Source organism: Colossoma macropomum, unplaced genomic scaffold (assembly GCF_904425465.1).
Source record: "Colossoma macropomum unplaced genomic scaffold, Colossoma_macropomum, whole genome shotgun sequence".
Lineage (NCBI taxonomy): Eukaryota > Metazoa > Chordata > Actinopteri > Characiformes > Serrasalmidae > Colossoma > Colossoma macropomum.
The window spans coordinates 31117191-31135983 of record NW_023494809.1 but is presented as its reverse complement, the minus strand read 5'-3'; the positions used below and the strand labels follow the sequence as shown (position 1 = coordinate 31135983).

Here is an 18793-nt window from a genome sequence, read left to right as displayed (position 1 = left end):
TTATGGCCATTGCCTTCCAAAATGACCAAAATGACAACGTGTCAATATTGATAACAGTAAAATCGTAGTACATTCAAGGTTTAAAGCTCCTCTTTAAACACTCTAAAAAAGATGGTTCTTCATGGTTGTTTGATTAAAGACAACGGTTCTATATAGGACCATGAACACACCAAGAACCTTTTTCTTTGCATGGTAAAATGGCTCTTCAGATGATTGGAGAATGTGTCGTCTATGATTCTATATAGCACCAAAAAGGATTCTGCTATTGTTGTACAAGCATTATAAGAAATAAAAATAAATAGCGCAGGAGTTACACGCTGGCTGGTTCTTCAGATTGATGGAGAATGTATTACATATGGTTCTATATAGGACCAGAAAGCTTGTAACAAGCTTGACATCGTAACAGCAGAACCCTTTTGTGCTAAATAGAACCATCGCTTTTACTAAAGAACACTTGAAGGACCATCTTTTTTAAGAGTGTAGAACCTTTGGCATGCTTAAAGCGTTCTTTGCATCATGAAAGGGTTCTTCAGATTGATGAACAATGTACTGTAGATGGTGCTATACAGAACCTTTTTGAAAATGGTTCTTCTATTGTTATGATGTCAAGCTCGTTACAACAGAAGACACGTGTTGTCTGGTGTATATAGAACCCTTTTCAAAAAGGGTCTATATAGAACCATATACAACACATCCTCCATCAATCTGAAGAGCCATTTCACCATGCAGAGAACCATTTAAGCATGAAATGGTTCTATATAAAATTCCTGGTATGAAATAGAACATGAGTGACGGCAGCACCAAATAGTACTAATGCATATTTTCCTAACTGCGAACCTTTGCAGCCTCATCAGTCAGAAGTGAGAATCAAAATTGGTATGTGGCGCCCTGTTTACTCCTCCAATGCTATTTAAAACACTGTATAATGAGAAATATGAGAAATATGACAGCGATTTTAATCCGCAGCGCCTCTGAGCAGCACACATAATGGCTAAATTGCACGTTCCTTTCAGGAACTGTCTGGAAAAGCTTGCCTGAACCTGTATAAGCTGCATGTGCATATGCGCATACCTCGTTGGAGTGTGTCCGATTTTGGTGCTTGGCACGGTCAGACGCGTTGGAGAAGGCCTTGTTGCAGCCCTCGTGCTCACACACGTACGGCTTCTCCCCTGTGTGGGAGCGTAAGTGTGTCTTCAGGTTCTCCAGTCGGGAGTAGGCCTTGGAGCAGCCCTCAAACTGAAGAAGACAATCACAAAATGCTTAATGTGCTGTAAAGTTGAAGTGTGAGTCATTAATGTTTTTAAACAAAAACATCCATCGACTGTTTTTTCACATCTGTGCATTTTTTCTGCTGGAAGTTCTCGTTGCAGGTGATGCTGCTTCAGCTAAAGCAACAACAATAACAGCGATGATGAGTGGAGCGTGAACAGCTCACTCAAGTGTTGAGCTTGAAGCATCTCAGGTTCAGTGGTTTGTCTGCTGACGATGATCAGAGGAGAAATGAGTGGCAGTTAATAAAGGAATAAACTTCGTCACACGGAGGAAAAGAGGCTCTGTCTGTGTTTCAGCACTGCTGACTGACGTTAATGTGCAGTAGGTGCTGTAAAGTTGCTGCTTCAGCCGCTTTCAGAGGAACAGTTTTCATTTTCTCCCTCTAAAGCTGTCGGCATCTCTGCTCAGCGGGGAGCAGATGAATCGCTCACTGGAGTCGGTGTTTGTGGAAAACGTCTACAGCGGCGCTACGGACCATGATGACCCGGCGCCCCCTGCTGGCATATGCGTGTGTTTAACTTTTTGCCAACTAGTTTATTGTTAGAGAGCTGTTTCAGCATCTCCAGCTAACATGGCTAATCTGGCACTTTGGCTCTAGTTATTTACATCCATCCATTCATCCATCTATCCTATCCTATCATTTATTTCCTCCACATTGTTGTGTGTTTGGTTCTCCAACAGTTCTGGACACGTCCTCCAATTTCAATCTCGGCAACTATGACTAAGATAAAAGGGTACACCTTTCTGTGGTGAGCTGTGAAGTTGAGGCATGCTGGGTAATGTAGTTTCTTACCGTGCATTTGTGTGGCTTCTCCCCCGTGTGCCTGCGCATGTGTACCACCAGCATGTACTGGGCCTTGAAGGGCTTCTGCTCTCGAGAGCACTCCTCCCAGCGACACACGAACTCCTTCTTCTCCCCGTGGATGTGGTCGTTATTGATGTGCTGTATGAGGAATCAAAGGATGGATCAGCCGGTCAGTCACAGCAGGCATGCAGGGCGCGATGCACTGAAACCGACTTGACTCAAGTGTGTAGATCATTATGCATGAATAAAAGACACTGAGTCAGCACAATTGTTGCCAAAGCTGCCCAAAATTACATTGTAGCCAGTTAAAACATGTTAAATATAGTCAATATATGTAATATTTCTCATTATGAGATTGTTGTAAGAATATTGTAAGATTATTTAACTTATTTCTAGACATTTTATTTTCATTTGAATCCAATGAAAGCGTCTTATTTCACTGGCAGATCATTTTACTTGTTATAAGTGTTATTTCTTAAAACAATTAAAATGATCTGCCAATGGAATGAAATCAATTTCCTCAATAAAATTACTTAAAATAAGTAAAAATGTGCAGAAACAGGTTGAATAATCTTACAACATTCTTAGAACAGTCTTATAATGAAAATAAAATATAGATATATTGACTACATCTAAGATGTTTTCTCATGCTAATTTATATGTTTTTTTGCAGTGCATTTGTGTGGAAATGTAATGTAAAACACCATCTTATCTGCAGAATGCATAAATATTTTTTGCATAATTAAATCATTAAGATGTAAACAAAGTCAGGTCAGAATTGTACGCAGTGGTGGTGATAGGAACCAGACGTCAAAAGCGTTTAATGCTTCTAAAAGCTCCATCACAGAAAGAAATATTGCACAAAATGCTCACAAATATGCAGCACAATACCTGAGACATTATTTCAAAACATTGCAGCCGTAAATGTATTTTAAAGACAAAATAGTTCCTGAAGAAAATCAAATGTAACATTATTTACCATTATCAACTATACATATTAAAAAGGTTCAGGTTCACTAATCTTTTATAATATAAATATAACCGCTATATTTGCTGGTTCCTTCCTCTGCACCAAATTTACATCAAACCACTCTGAATTGGGGATTAAATTAATTATTAATTTAATTTAAAACATCTAATCATTTACAGGAATAAATTATGTAGAAATATTGATGGAATTCTCCTGAAACGCCATGACAAGTAGGGTGTAATGACAGATTTACACCACAAGAGGGCTTGGTGCTCACAGAATTCCTCAGGCTTACAGCATAGCAGTGCTGATGTCAGGTTAAAACAGATGAAAGCACCACAGCAGCATCTGTTCCGCTGTTCACACCATCACTACTGATTGTAGGAACGTTACTGAATGACATCATCACTCCAGAGACGGTTTAGACTGACCGATGCAGAGTTTAAGCCGAGCTAAAGGGGTGAAGGAAAACTTTAGGGGTCGACTTCAGACTTCAGGACCATCTGTGTCAACAAAGCCAGGCCTGCACACTGTCCTGCCTCCCTTTCATTCACTCCTTCGTCCACCTTGACTTTCTTCATCTTTCAGCTCTCTCTGACTCTCTCTCTCTCTCTCTCTCTGTCTCCCTCTCTCTCTCTCTTTCTCTCTCTCTCTCACGGGTGAGACGTGGTTTGTTGAGTTTCTATGTCCAATTTAAACAGGGATTTCAAATAAAACCCTGTCACCTCCTATCACTGCGGGCCTCTGCCCTGCCATGACAGGCACTGACAGTTGTGCTGCCGTGGCAACTTCCAATCTGAGGCTTAGAGAGCGACCGGGGTGGGGGGGGGTACAGAAGTGTGTGTGTGTGTGCAGGAAATCAAAAGTTCAGTCAAAGCATCTAATGAGTCGAGGCCTTTTCAAAAGCAGTGGAGTCGCTCTGACTCTCCGATATCAACAGCAGTGTTCACTCCTCCCTCTACCACTCTCTCTCTCTCTCTCTCTCTCTGCCTCTCTCACGGAAACCTCTGACTTCGACAGTCAGCTGTGTCACCCCCCCCCCTTATTCTCTTATTCCCTCTTTCTTTTGCTCTCTCTCACTCTCTGTCTTTTGTTGTCTCTCTCTCTCTCTCTCTCTCTTTTCTACTTATCCACTCTCACTGCTTTGAGCCCCTTTTGCTATCTCTCTCTCTATCCCTCTCTTTTTCTCCTTTTTCTCTCTCTTATTCTCTCTTTTCTCTCTTTCTCTTGCACTCTCTCTTACTCTGCCTTTTGTTCCCCCCCCCCTCTCTCGCTCTTTCTACTCATCCACTCTTTCTGCTTTAAGCAATTACCCCTTGTGCTCTCTCTCTTGCTCTCTTTTCTCTCTCTCCCTTATTCTTTCTGTAGCTCTCTCTCTCTCACTCTTTCTCTCTTGCTATCTCTCTCTCTCTCTCTCTTTTTTTCTTTCTTTTGCTCTCTCGCTTGTTGTCTCTCTCTCCTTTTCTACTCATCCACTCTTTCTGCTTTAAGCAAATACCCACTGTGCTCTCTCTATCTCTCTCTTTTCCTCCCTTATTCTCTCTTACTTTCTCTCTCTTGCTCTCTCTCTTCCTCCCTTTTTCTCTTACTTTCTCTCTCTCTCTCTCTCTCTCTCTCTCTTGCCATTCTGTATCTCTCCCTTTTTCTCTCTCTTCGCTCTCTCTTACTCTCTTTTCTCTCTTTCTTTTGCACTCTCTGTCTCTCTCTTTTTCCCTCTTTCTTCTGCTCTCTCTCTCTCTTACTCTGTCTTTTGTTCTCTCTCTCTCTCTCTCTCTCTCTCTCTCTCTCTCTCTTCCTTTTCTATAACAATAACAACAAATGTTAATATGCCAATTAATTCAAAACTCTGAATGGTGTTAAACAGTGGAGTCCAAAAGTCTGAGACGGCATTAAAATGTGATATTTTTCATTGAAACCCGGAAATAAGCAAAATTTTAGAATCTTGAAAAAATTAAAGCAAACATTTATGACAAAATTAATATAGTAAACTCTGCTGTGTGTGTCTCTGTGTTCAGACTGAATCAGGTGTGTGTGTGTGTGTGTGTGTAATATACTCAGTTCAAACTGAATCAGGTGTGTGTGTGTGAGTGTGTGTGTGTGTGTGTGTGTGTAATATACTCTGGTCAGACTGAATCAGGTGTGTGTGTGTGTGTGTGTGTGTGTGTGTGTGTGTAATATACTCAGTTCAGACTGAATCAGGTGTGTGTGTGTGTGTGTGTGTGTGTGTGTGTGTGTGTGTAATATACTCAGTTCAGACTGAATCAGGTGTGTGTGTGTGTGTGTGTGTGTGTGTGTGTGTGTGTGTGTGTGTAATATACTCAGTTCAGACTGAATCAGGTGTGTGTGTGTGTGTGTGTGTGTGTGTGTGTAATATACTCTGGTCAGACTGAATCAGGTGTGTGTGTGTGAGTGTGTGTGTGTGTGTGTGTGTGTGCGCGTGTGTGTGTGTGTGTGTGTGTGTAATATACTCTGTTCAGACTGAATCAGGTGTGTGTGTGTGTGTGTGTGTGTGTGTGTGTGTGTGTGATATACTCTGTTCAGACTGAATCAGGTGTGAAGGTGATGATGATGACCTGTTTGTACTAAAAGCTGTGAGTGTTTTTAGTCTGATCTCTTCCAGCGAAGCTCGTGTTCAGACTCTCAGGTGGGTTTGAGAGACTTTTACCCAAACTGGTTGAGTCCGTGCAGCTCGAGAGCTCACTGTCATTAAAGGAGAAGAGGGACACACCACCAAATACTGAGAAATTCTGAAATTCATGTTAAAATTTCAAACATTCTACTTTTCATTCAGGTTGTTATGCTGATAAAATCATTTGCAATGAAACACTTTGTATTAATGTAGAAAGGAATGCAAAATAGAAGCATTTTCACCAGCACCAGACTTTCAGACCCCACTGTATAAGGAACTGGGTCTAATTAAACCTTCTGAACTTTCTTTACTTAAATCTTAATCTTACACTGCAAAAAACAGTATTATGTCAAGTAAAATTGTATTAAATCTAGTTAGTAAATCTAATATTTCTTCTGTTGAGATTGTTGTAAGCATAATTAAGATTATTTAACTTCTTTTTTTAACATTTTTTACTTGTTTTAAATAATTATATTAAGGAAAATTATCTCACTATATTGACAGATCATTTTGCTTGTTTTAAAATCATTTTACATAATAAAATTACCTAAAACAAGTAAATAATTAGTTATACTGACAAGATTTCATATAATTTCATTTGACAAAATACCATTTTCTGCAGTGTACGAAAAAAAAAATATCTTTTAGCTACTGAGGTTGAGGCTAGTCCTTCTCTAACGTCAGCAACCAAAAGAGTGTTTTAACGTTCAGTTTTCTCTGGATTTACTACAAAACCAGACTATTTTGGTCCTAAAAATGTGCAAAAACAAACACTCACACACACAGCACATTCATAGAGAGCACTGAGGGGGATGAGGTCAACATCTGGCGTCCACACAAACGCGGCAGTGGACAGAAGTTTCCTAAAGCCATTCAAATCAGGCAGACAGACGCAATATCCTGATCAGAGACAACCTGGATTAATACCCTCCACAGCACCGCCCGAAGGGAAGGAGGAGAGAGAGAGGGGGAAAAAAGAAAGAAAACAGGAGGAATGGAGAGAAGGGAGAAGGAGATGGAGGAAAAAAAGAAGGACACAGAGAGAAAAGGAGAGAGCGGGAGAAAATCTGAATTGATTTCCCTCACATACAAAGTAGGAGAGGGGACAGGGGCGAGTGACAGTGAAAAGGCAAAAGAAAGAGAGAGAGAGAGAGATTCAGAGTAAAAACGAGTGAAAGGTGCTGGTAGAGACGGAGAGAGGAGCTCATCCTCTATTCTTCTTCATGACATGAAGGCGGTCCGCGCCGCCAGCCTCTCTGTCACCTTCATGCCGTCTGCCCAAACTTTCCCAGAGTTCGGCTCCGAGCGCTGCACTGAGTGTGTGTGCTGTGTGTGTGAGTGATACTCCAGATCAATCACGACACACTGAGGTGGTGGACTGTCATTCAAACCTGGCCCCCTTTCTCACACACGAGTGTTTCTGCGGCCTGGGTTTAACCCCGCTGACCTCTACATAGACTCGGACTGAGTTGTAGTTGTGGTTATTGCCAACAATAACGAAAGCTTGTTTTTAATTGATATGAATTGTTTCACTGTGGATTCTACACTTTCAGGCAAAAGTAAACTGAATGGAAGACCCTGTTTACACCTGGTCACTTCATGTGTCTTGCCGAAACTCCTCCCAGTACAAAAAAACCCTCCCAGTACAGCTGAAACTCCTCCCAGTACAAATGCAACCCCTCCCAGTACAACCCAAACTCCTCCCAATAAAACCCAAACTCCTCCCAGTACAAACAAACCCCCTCCCGGTACAGCCAAAACTCCTCCCAGTACAAACAAAACCCCTCCCAGTACAGCCAAAACTCCTCCCAGTACAGCTGAAATTCCTCCCAGTACAAATGCAACCCCTCCCAGTACAACCCAAACTCCTCCCAATAAAACCCAAACTCCTCTCAGTACAAAAAAAACCTCTCCCAGTACAAACAAAACCCCTTCCAGTACAGCCAAAACTCCTCCCAGTACAGCTGAAATTCTTCCCAGTACAACCGAAACTCCTCCCAGTACAAACAAAACCCCTGCCAGTACAACCAAAACCCCTCCCAGTACAACCCAAACCCCTCCCAGTACAACCGAAACTCCTCCCATACAACTGAAACTCCTCCCCATACAACTGAAACTCCTCCCAGTACAGACGAAACTCCTCCCGATACAACTGAAACTCCTCCCAGTACAGACAAAACTCCTCCCAGTGCAACCCGAAACTCCTCCCGATACAACTGAAACTCCTCCCAGTACAGCTGAAATTCTTCCCAGTACAACTGAAACTCCTCCCAGTACAGACAAAACTCCTCCCAGTACAACCCAAACCCCTCCCAGTACAATCCAAACTCCTCCCGATACAACTGAAACTCCTCCCAATACAACTGAAACTCCTCCCAGTACAGCTGAAATTCTTCCCAGTCAGCACAGTGAACTTCTGGCATCCCATGTACCTGATGACTTAAATTTTGACCTTGTTGAACTTAAAGTAATATTAATGTAAAAACCTGCATAATGTTTACAGTGAATATAATTAAACTACACAATTACATTCACACCAGTAACAAGCTGAGCTCTATAGTTTAACCCTGCTGACCCCTACAAAGACCATCGGGCCGTATTCCTTCTTTCAGAAGCTCAGAGTCACGCAGAGCTTTCTCATCAGTGCATCACTACTTTTACACAAAGACTCAGTGTCTCAGAGACAGACGAGCGACTCTCACCGTGACGCGCCGCAGAGCTGCACACCGAAATAATCTGAATAAACACGCAGACGGAAAGCTGGACAAGGAGTCCAGCGCAAACCGCTTTTACTGGAAAGGTCACTCAGTGCCTGTCAGCCGTTTGGGGACACACTGCCTTCTTCTGAAGTTTGTATTTACTTTTCTTAAAGGAGACCTCCACCACTTTTTCAAAATTTCAAAATCACTGAGATGTAAACAAAGTGAAACTAACCAACTCAGATGTCTTTACAGTGGTGGTGATAGGAACCAGGGGTCGCCATGACTACAACACAAATATAGACATTTTATTTACTATCCAGAACCACCAGTGAACCTACACGAGTCTTCTGAGTTTATATGGAATGTTGATGATGGAAAATAGTGGAAAATCTGAAATAATAAGTTTTCTTTGGGGACTATTTTGCCTCACAGCGCCCTGCATGTATCCCTCCACCATGAATGGAGTTTAAGTTCTCTAAACTATCATAAAACAGTGTCTCAGTCATCAGGCAGTGAATTCATAACCATTTCATGTAGTAACTTTCTGTGAGGGAGCTTTTAGAGGTGGACGTCTGGTTCCCTATCACCACCACTGTGAACAGTTCTGACTCTGTAAGTTTGTCTAGAACAGAGCGTTTCACACCAAACCTCTCTGAACGACATCTCAATTCTATTATGAAGAAACATAAAATCACATTTTTTTTCATTAACACATGATTTGGAGCACATTTACTTCACAACAATGGGATCTAACTGCTCACCATGCGGCCATGAGGGACAGGGATGCAGCCTCACTTCCTGCTCTAAAATGCTAAAATACGGCTCCGCCCACAGACTAAAGCTCTGTGACATGAAAACGTAGGACAGCATTTCCTGAATAATACTTTTTATTTAAAAATTAAACTCATGATAAATCAAAATCTAATTTCACTTCAAAATAAATAAAAACATCTTCTATAAAATTTTCACTGAAAAAAACGCAGAAGAATTAAATATTATTTTCCAAAGTGCAAATTTAGGGGAACAGACCCCTCCCAATAGAAAACACACTATAAATGATGATCGTGTTTATATATATATTTCGCTTATTATTATCATCTCTATGAATGCCTTTTAAATAAATTTAAAATAAATCAGAACTAGATGCTTATAAATATCTCAGATCTGAGCACTTCATTGTTTTTGAATAGTTTTTATGTGGGATTACTTTGGTAGAATGGTCCATGTATAAAAGCGATGATGATGATGAAGATGATGAAGATGATGATGCGCTCTTATCTATCAAGGGTAAAATGTCCTCTGTATTATAACTTAATAACTCAGGCAGGAGTAAAAGTTTTGCCAGCAAACAGAACTGACTCACTCAGGAGTTCCAGCATGTGTGGAAATATGGACTAGAAACTCTTTCACTCTGCTGCCTCCTCTCCTTTATCCTTCTCCCTCGTTTCTCTCTCTCTCTCTCTCTCTCTCTCTCTCTTTCAGCCCCTCACACCAAGCGGGACTCCCTGTGGCACACGATCTGTCTGCAACGGCAACCGCGCTCAATAAGAGTGGAGAGAGAGAGAGAGAGAGAGAGAGAGAGAGAGAGAGAGAGAGAGAGAGAGAGAGAGAGAGAGAGTCCCTGAGCACTGCTACACTCGCTTGTACAAATGAGCTTGATGCTGTCGTCCGTGATGCATGACCTCACTACACTGATAGACGGATGAGCGAGGAGGAGAGCGAAGAGAGCGAGGGAATTAAACGGGGGGCGACACTAATACCCTAATGGTCAGATCTAATGGCCCTCGTTACTGAGAGGACGGTGCTGGTGTAGAGAGAGAGAGAGAGGGAGAGAGAGAGAGAGAGACTAACAGGTGCTGAGAGCAGAGTCTGCACAGAAGAGAGGAGCATTCATCTTCAGGCTGACAGAGAAACCCGACAACGAGAGAGCAGCAGAGCACTGGGACTAAAACACACTCGGGTTCAGCAGACAAAGATCATTGTTTGCTTGTTTGTTGTACAAACACAAATACCAACACACACACACACACACACACACACACACACACACACACACACACACACACACACACAGACACACACTCACTGGACTTTGACTTTTAATATGATTAATGTGATTCTTGACACGATTCTACAATTACTAAGGAAATGCATCATAAAATCTCACATTTCCCCACAGTTTTATTAGACCTGACTCAGTTATTTTCTTATTATTTTGTTATTTTTATTTACAAACATGACCGGAGGAGCTATTTATACTGATAGCTGAAGAACTGCACCTTTTAAATAGCTTTATTTACATGACTGAACATTACTGTGCTGAATACTTAAGCAACAGAACATGAGAGAGAGTGTGTTATCATGAGTAACATCAGGGCTGGGGGCACGAGCGGAAGACGAGCACCGTAGAACATTATTTCATCATCATCATCATCATCATCACTTTTATGTATATAGTGCCTTTCCCATGCTCAAGGACGCTTTACAATCAAAGAGCATCAACACATTAAACAGCACATTAAACAAAAGGACAATACAGGTAAACATTATTTGTGGTCATTCGCAACCTTGAGTGTCCTGCTGCTTTCATACATCAAAATAAATAAAAAACTAAAGTAAAAAAACGAATAATAGTTGCATCTAATGCGTTTTAATATTGGCAAAGCAGTAGTTCCCTCATGCTGTACCATAAAAGAGCCATAAAACTGTCAACATCAGGTTCAGCTCAGCTTTTTATTACTGATCATGCTGTAAAAAAAATTTCCAACTTAATTTTGTTGACCTATATAACATTTTTTGTTACCTGAAAGAATCTGAAACGTACTGGTTTAAAATGTTAATTGTAGTCAATCCGAGTACTCAAAACACAAAAAATACTCAGTGAGAAAAACGTGAATATCCAAGTTTTGCAATTAAACTTAAACCTATTTGTGTCTGACCTGATCTCCTTCTTACATTGTGTTATGTAAATTTATGAATCAATGAATGTTAATTTTTTAAAGGAACAAATCTTTTACAGTTTATTAAACATGTTGGGCACATAAACGTATACAGTTTACAGGATTTCAGCCCCACATGGTGGAAAATGGAGTGAAAAAAATACATAACTGAGATGCAAAACTAAAACTGTGATTTAGGAGAACTTTTAACTACACTAAGAAAATAGTAAAAAAAGTAAAAGGGGGCGCTGTTCCCACATACTTTGGCCTACAGACTTGTTCTTGGTCTCATTTGAAAGGAAACGCTCTCAAGTTTTTTCCCCAATAATAATAATAACTGTATGAATTAGTGACTCAGAGTAACAGAGTCTAGAATGGAGGAGTTTATCTCCACCTGACTGATAGCTCTCTAAACTGATCTCTGACTCTCGCTGTGTTATCAGACCACATGTTTTGGATTAGGGTGTCTCTGTGGAGGCGGCGAGGCTCTGAAGGTGAGGAACCACGGATGTGATAGCATTTGCTCATTCGGTGCTGATGCTGAAAATGAGATAATCATCATAACGGATCATAAAATGTTCGTGGGAATCGAATCCTGAGATTTTAAGCTTTCTAATGATGCAGTGCATCACTGTGTTGCTGGACGATTTGATGCATAAAAATAACGTTTAAAAAAACAGACGTGAGCGCTTTAATGTGCGTCAGTACCAGTACCGGATCCAGAAGAGGTTAAGTGAGAAATAGTGAGTCAGAAGACCCCAAGATTGAGAATTCTGAGACATTTATCCTTCATTTTAAACTGTAACTTATAAGAATCCCAAATGAGCAAATAGTCATCACCAATAAATGAATTAGCCTGTTATAAATATATAATTTAGTTTGTTATTAGTTAGCCTCTAATTTTTTAAATAATCAGCTAGGAAGATGGGGGCCCAAAAACCCTGCTTAGGGCCCCCAAAAAGGCCAGAGCCTTTGTCCCCTGACCCTAATGTGATGTTATTTGATATAACAATACATATAAACTGCAAAATACGCTCGCTGCATGTAAAATGCCTTCACTAAAGCAACACATTCCGGCTCGTCTCACTCGCGCACGCACACAGAAACCTAATCTAGCAGAGAAGCGTGGGCCGCCTTCATTACTCAGTCATTTTGTAGACTCTTTACTCGCTCTTAAACCCATCTATATTGTCTCCTTATCAGGCGGGTTTTCTGGGCTGCGGCCTGCCCCATTAAAATGCAGGCATGCATGAAAAGAGCCTGTTTACACGGCTATTTCCCACAGCGCGGGACCCGCAACAGCGTTCAGCTTTATCAAAGTCCCACTAATAAATCATACACCCCTTTCTCACGTCAATCACCGGAGCGTCGCGCATGTGTGAGGAGAGGAGGGAAAGAAAGGGGAGAGAAAAATGAGAAAAGGAAGTCAGGGAAGGGTAAGGTGAGACGGAGTGAGAGAGAGAGTGTGCATGTATGAAAGAAGAGAAGGAGAGAGAGAGAGAAAGGAGGGGTGGGGTGGAATTGGCATGTGTAATTCTGCTCTGCCTTTTCATCTCTGTGTAAGATACTCCAGACTGATAAGGCGTCTAATCCTCGGGCTGATCAAAAAAAAATCTGCATTTTACCAATTAAAGGGTCTTTGCCAGCAGCCAGAGAGGGGTCTGCCTTCTCCCTCAGTCTTCCTTTATCTCCCCCCAACACAGGGAGGAGCAGAGCGCAGCTTAGAGAGGCTATTCTTACTCTACACACACACACACCCCAACACACACACACTAAAAGAGACCACCCTACAGCGCCACCATCAGACACAGCCTGTGGAGGAGAACTGAACGTAAGCAAACTCCTAAAACACACGGTCACTTTTCAATTGTATAAAAAGGCCTGTAAAGGTTTTGTTAGATGCAAAGAACCCTTCAATCATGGTTCTGTAGTGAATAAAACAGTTCTATATACAATCATGAACACTCAAAACACCCTTTGCTTGATTAAACGGTTCTTTGCATCGTTAAATGGCTCTTCAGACTGATGGAGAATCTGTTGTGGATGGTTCTGTGTAGCACCAAAAAGAGTTCTTCTGTTGCTATGATACCAAGCCTATAACAGTAGAGGAACCCTTTCTGGTGCTAAATAGAACCCTTTTCAAAAAGGTTCTGTATAAAACCATATTTAACACATTCTCCATCAATCTGAGGAACCGTTTAACGATGCAAAGAACCATTTAATCATGCAAAGGGTCATCTGAGTGTTCATGGTTCTACATAGAACCATTTTCTTTACTAAAGAACCAGAATGTATGTAACCGCAGTAATCAGAACACACTAGTTTCCACTTCAGCCACCATGAGGGTCCTGAGCGAGAGGAAGTTTGGCTAAGAGCGAGCGGGACCTCCGCTGCTCTCCTCTATTAGAGAACCTGCCATTTGCAAGCATCTACCACCTCCACCTCTCCGAAGCCCACCACACACCAGCGGCCTTTAAAGGGCTCTTATCTGTGCGAGTGCCCCTACAGAAAGAGGCCCCGGGGCACCTGTTCTGGAGTATAAGGGCCCAAGTGTTTGTGGAAAAGGAGAAGAAGGAAAAAAAGAAAGAAGGGAAGAAAGAAGGCGACAGATTGAGAGTGAGCAGAGCAGGAAAAAAGGGGGAAATAATGAATTAAATGAGGGAAAATTGACACCCGCTTGGTTTATGCTGACTGGGTTGGGCAGATAAGTGCGCTAAATTGCAGAGATGCGATGGTTATCTTATCGGCGGCACCGAGAGCGCTTAAGCGGCGTCGATAAAAGAGCGCAGCCGCGCGTCATGGTGAGAACGAACGTCTCTCGCCCGCCAAACACACACACACACACACACACACACACTGTGGCTTTCAGCTAAGCACCCACTACCAGGGTGGTGCACACTTTTCATCTAAAATTAGCCCGTGTTGGGGGGGGGGAAGGGAAACCAACTCAAAAACAAAGTGCTTAATTGTAATTAGCATATTTTGCATATTTTTAAATAACCACACAATGTGAGGATTGGGAGCACATCTAAGTTCAAACACTAAAAAACATAAAAAAAACAAAAATAAAAAAGAAGGAAACTAAATGTGTTAATTGCAGAGGAGACGAGGTCACTGAGGAGAATTCACAAGAGCTGTGAATCAAAGAGATGCTGGAATACCTGCATTAGGGACGAGTGGATCGATACCAGAATATATAATAATAATAATAATAATAATAATAATAATAATAATAGTTCAATTCATATAGTGATAAAGTTATACAAATAATGATATGAAGAGAGCGCAGATATAGTTTTTCCTTGTGCTAATACTTTTAATATACTAACCATTCTACCAAATTAGGCCCACAGAAAAATAAATAAAAATAAAATTATATATTTAAAAAAATTACGTGTTCAGATTTTAGATATTTACAAGGATTCTGTTCTGATCTATTTAAACCCCAGATATTAATAGAGATAATAATAAACTAAATATATACACAATCATCATTTTTAGGGTTCTTCCTATTGGAAGGAATCTGTCAAAATATCTTCTTTAAAAAAAAAAAAGATTTCTTTTAAAGTTGACAGATTTAGATTTATCATGAGTCATTTTTAAATAAAAAAAACATTATTTAAAAATACTGTCCCACATTTTTGTCACTACCAAAACAGAGTTGTAGTATGTAGGCGGAGCCTTATTGTAGCCACGCCCCTGCATTTTAGAGCAGGAAGTGAGGCTGCATCCCTGTCCCTCATGGCCACATGGTGAGCAGTTAGATCCCATTGTTTTGAAGTAAATGTGTCCCAAAGTCTGAAAATCAGTGTGGAACATTAAGAATCGTCATATTTTCTGCAGTTCAGCACTTTTTAGTGTTTTAATGTAAAATATGATGATTTTCTGTGTGAACAGCTGTTCAAAGCTGTGTTTGCTGAGTTTCTGAGCTCAAAATGAGCTAAAACTGTCACTGAAACAGTCAAACTGACACATTCCGTGAAGTTTGGTAGAGTTATGATTGTTTTGGTAGCGACAAAATGGAATATTTCATCATTAGTTTTAATAAAATAATCATAATTCAGGTTTAGAGTCACTCAGAGCAAAAGGATTTTAGTCTTGCAAACAAAAAAAAGTCATTTTATTTTTAGTGTTGATATCAGGAGACTAGCTTCAGAATCGTATTAGTCTAAAGTCCAAGTCACTCTGCTAGAGATAGTCTGCAGTACAGTGGGATATTGTTTTTTCTTTTTTAGTTGGATGGAGATCCCCCCCCCTTCCCCTTTAACGCCCCCCAAACCCCACCCCAGCGCTGGAGGAGAGCGACTGTGGTCCAAACCCTGAACTCATCTCATTACCGAAGAGAAGAAGATAAGACCCCTCATCCCCCGCTCTGCTGAATGAGAGGGGAGGGGCTACACACGCAAACATTTTTATTAGAGTCCGATATTCAACAGCAAACAACAGCAGAAGAAAAACGCAGCCTGTGAAGCAACACAAGCAGATCAGGGTGGAATACGAGGAGATAGATGGCTTTGTGAGGGGCTGATTTGTGTGGAGCTTGTTTGCGCTGATGTTCTAATGGATACAGCAGCACTAACGGCCGCTGGTTAATAAAGAACGTGGGGAGTATTAACTCCAGCTGAGCTGATTAGAAAATAACTCAGAGTGATGTATGAACGGGAGGCTTTAGCTCGAACCCAGAAAACACTTATCACACACACACTCCTCCCCCCGGCCCGCATCGCGCGCACACACACACACACACACACACACACACACACACTCACTGCTCTCAGAAACAGCGGCAAGAAGTTGTCAAGATCCTCAAGCTTTGAGCGCAGGCCTTCAAACGCGTGAGGCAGGCCATTCCCAGCTCAGGATATCAATTATAGATAGGGGTTAGCATGGCCGCTTCGGATTGCCATGTCAGGGTGCGGATAGACAGCCGTGGAGAGCGGAAGATCTTTCTATCCGATGTGTGTGTGTGTGTGTGTGTGTGTGTGTGTGTGTGTGTGTGAGCCCTTGTTTTTGCACATTTTCAAGACAAAAATGTCTTTATTTTATAGGAAAACTGCACTAGAATGTCAGTCCCAGCTTTTTTTTTTAAACCAAATGAGCTTCTTTCTGGTAACTGAGGTCAGAGGTAGGTTTTGATTTAGAGTTAGTCTTAGAAAAATCATATTATTTGTAGGCAGTTAGATTTATACTGTAAATAAAGAGCGTATTATTACATACACAGTCCAAAAGTCTGAGACTGCTGGTGAAAATGCTTCTATTTTGCTATAAGTTTTTTATTACAAATGATATTATCAGTATAACAATCTGAGTGCACTGCAAAAAATGGCATCTTAAATCTAGGCGAAATATCTAATATTACCCATTTTGAGATGGTTGTGCACTTATTGTAAGATTGTCTAGCTTATTTCTAGACACATTTCACTTGTTTTAAGTAGTATTATTAAATTATCTCACTATACTGGCAGATAATTTAGCTGGTTTCAAGCACATTTTTTAAAATAAGCTAAAGTATACCGGTATAGTGAGATAATTTTACTTAATAAAATTACTTAAAACAAGTAAAAATGTTTAGAAATAAGGAAAATAGTCTTAAATTAAGCTCATAACAATCTCAACAGGAGAAAGTTTAGATTTATTTACTATATTTAGGATAAATTTACTTGACAAGACACCATTTTTTGCAGTGTGAAAATTAGAATCTGTTCAATTTTAACATTAATTTCAGAATTTCTTGTATTTCGCCCAACACTGCATGTGAAGAAATGGCCCAAAGCTGGCCCAAAACCCAGTAGTTTGGCAGGCCCATAGGGCTTGACCTCTAATTCATACACACTCACACACGTTTGGTCCAACAGTGGGGTCCAACATTCTGAGATTGCTGGTGAAAATGCTTCTATTTTGCATTCCTTTCTAATAAAACACGGAGTTTTTCAGCACAAATGATTTTATCAGCATAACAACCTGAGTGAAACGTGGAATCTTTGAAATTTTAACATGAATTTCAGAATTTCTCAGTATTTGGTGGTGTGTGCCTCTTCTGCTTTAATGACAGTGAGCTCTCGAGCTGCACGGACTCAACCAGTTTGGGTAAAAGTCTCTCAAACCCACCTGAGAGTCTGAACACGAGCTTCACTGGAAGAGATCTGACTAAAAACACTCACAGCTTTTAGGACAAACAGGTCATCATCATCACCTTCACACCTGATTCAGTCTGACCAGAGTATATTACACACACACACACACACACACACACACACACACACACACACTCACACACACACACACCTGATTCAGTCTGACCAGAGTATATTACACACACACACACACACACACACACACCTGATTCAGTCTGAACAGAGTATATTACACACACACACACACACACACACACACACACACCTGATTCAGTCTGAACAGAGTATATTACACACACACACACACACACACACACACACACACATACACACACACCTGATTCAGTGTTCTAAAAGTTTCTGTTCGTTTCCAGGTTAAATTAAGAAATCTCAGATTTGCATTGTGGTCTCAGACTTTAGGAGCCCCCTGTAGTTATTCATAAGTGAAGCTTTAAGCCTGTATGTAGCACCTTCTGTCCTGACATCGTATAAAAACAAAGCGGTGTGTGTGTGTGCATGTGTGTGTGTGTGCATGTGTGTGTGTGTGCATGTGTGTGTGTGTGTGTGTTTGTGTGTGTGTGTGCTGGTTAAAAGGGGGCTGAGTGTGTGTTAGGAGGAGGAGTGAGAGTTTAAAGGCAGCGCACACTGGTGTGGTTGAGCTTTCATGTCTGAGGAGCTGAGTGTCTTTCCTCTCCAGCCTGGAAAGTGGCTGTGACAAATGGGGTGTCTAGAGCAAAGCGTGTGTGTGTGTGCGTGTGTGTGTGTGTGTGTGTGTGTGTGCGTGCGTGTGTGTGAGTCAAAGTGTGTGTGAGTGAAAGTGTGTGTGTGTGTGTGTGAGTCTTCTGCTCTGACCCTTCTGAGCTCCTTACCTACACTTAGATCAGGGCAAGTGAAAAGGAAATGAAGAGAGAGAGTGAGAGACAGATAGATAGAGAGAGAGAGAGAGAGAGAGAGAGAGAGAGAGAGAGAGAGAGAGAGAGAGAGAGAGGGACTTTTACACAAACTGGTTGAGTCCATGCAGCTCGAGAGCTCACTGTCATTAAAGGAGAAGAGGGACACACCACCAAATACTGAGAAAATCTGAAATTCATGTTAAAAATTCAAACATTCCACTTTTCTTTTTTTTCAACATAGTTCCAGGGGTCGCAGGAGTGGTGCTATAGAGATATTGTCGCTCTCTAAAGAAAAACAAGTATCTCCAAAACAGCTTTAACCCCATGAATTTGAGAATCTCATCAGTCTAGAGCCCATGCGTCAAACACAAGGCCCGTAGGCCAAGTCGGGCCCGTGACACAGTCCTATTCGGCCTGAGAAATTATTTTGATTTTCTCTTCCTATTAGC

The 18793-nt window shown here is 41.1% G+C and overlaps 1 protein-coding gene across 1 annotated transcript in view; it reads right to left on the bottom strand.

The window, feature by feature from the left end:
• Positions 1–18793, bottom strand: part of gli3 (GLI family zinc finger 3) — a 213944-nt gene that overhangs the window by 7693 nt on the left and 187458 nt on the right. The window contains exons 11-12 of the mRNA XM_036558807.1: positions 2066–2215; positions 1072–1236 (exon numbers count right to left, since the gene is read on the bottom strand). Coding sequence (XP_036414700.1) covers positions 1072–1236; positions 2066–2215 — 315 coding nt within the window. The remainder of the gene's footprint in view (positions 1–1071; positions 1237–2065; positions 2216–18793) is intronic.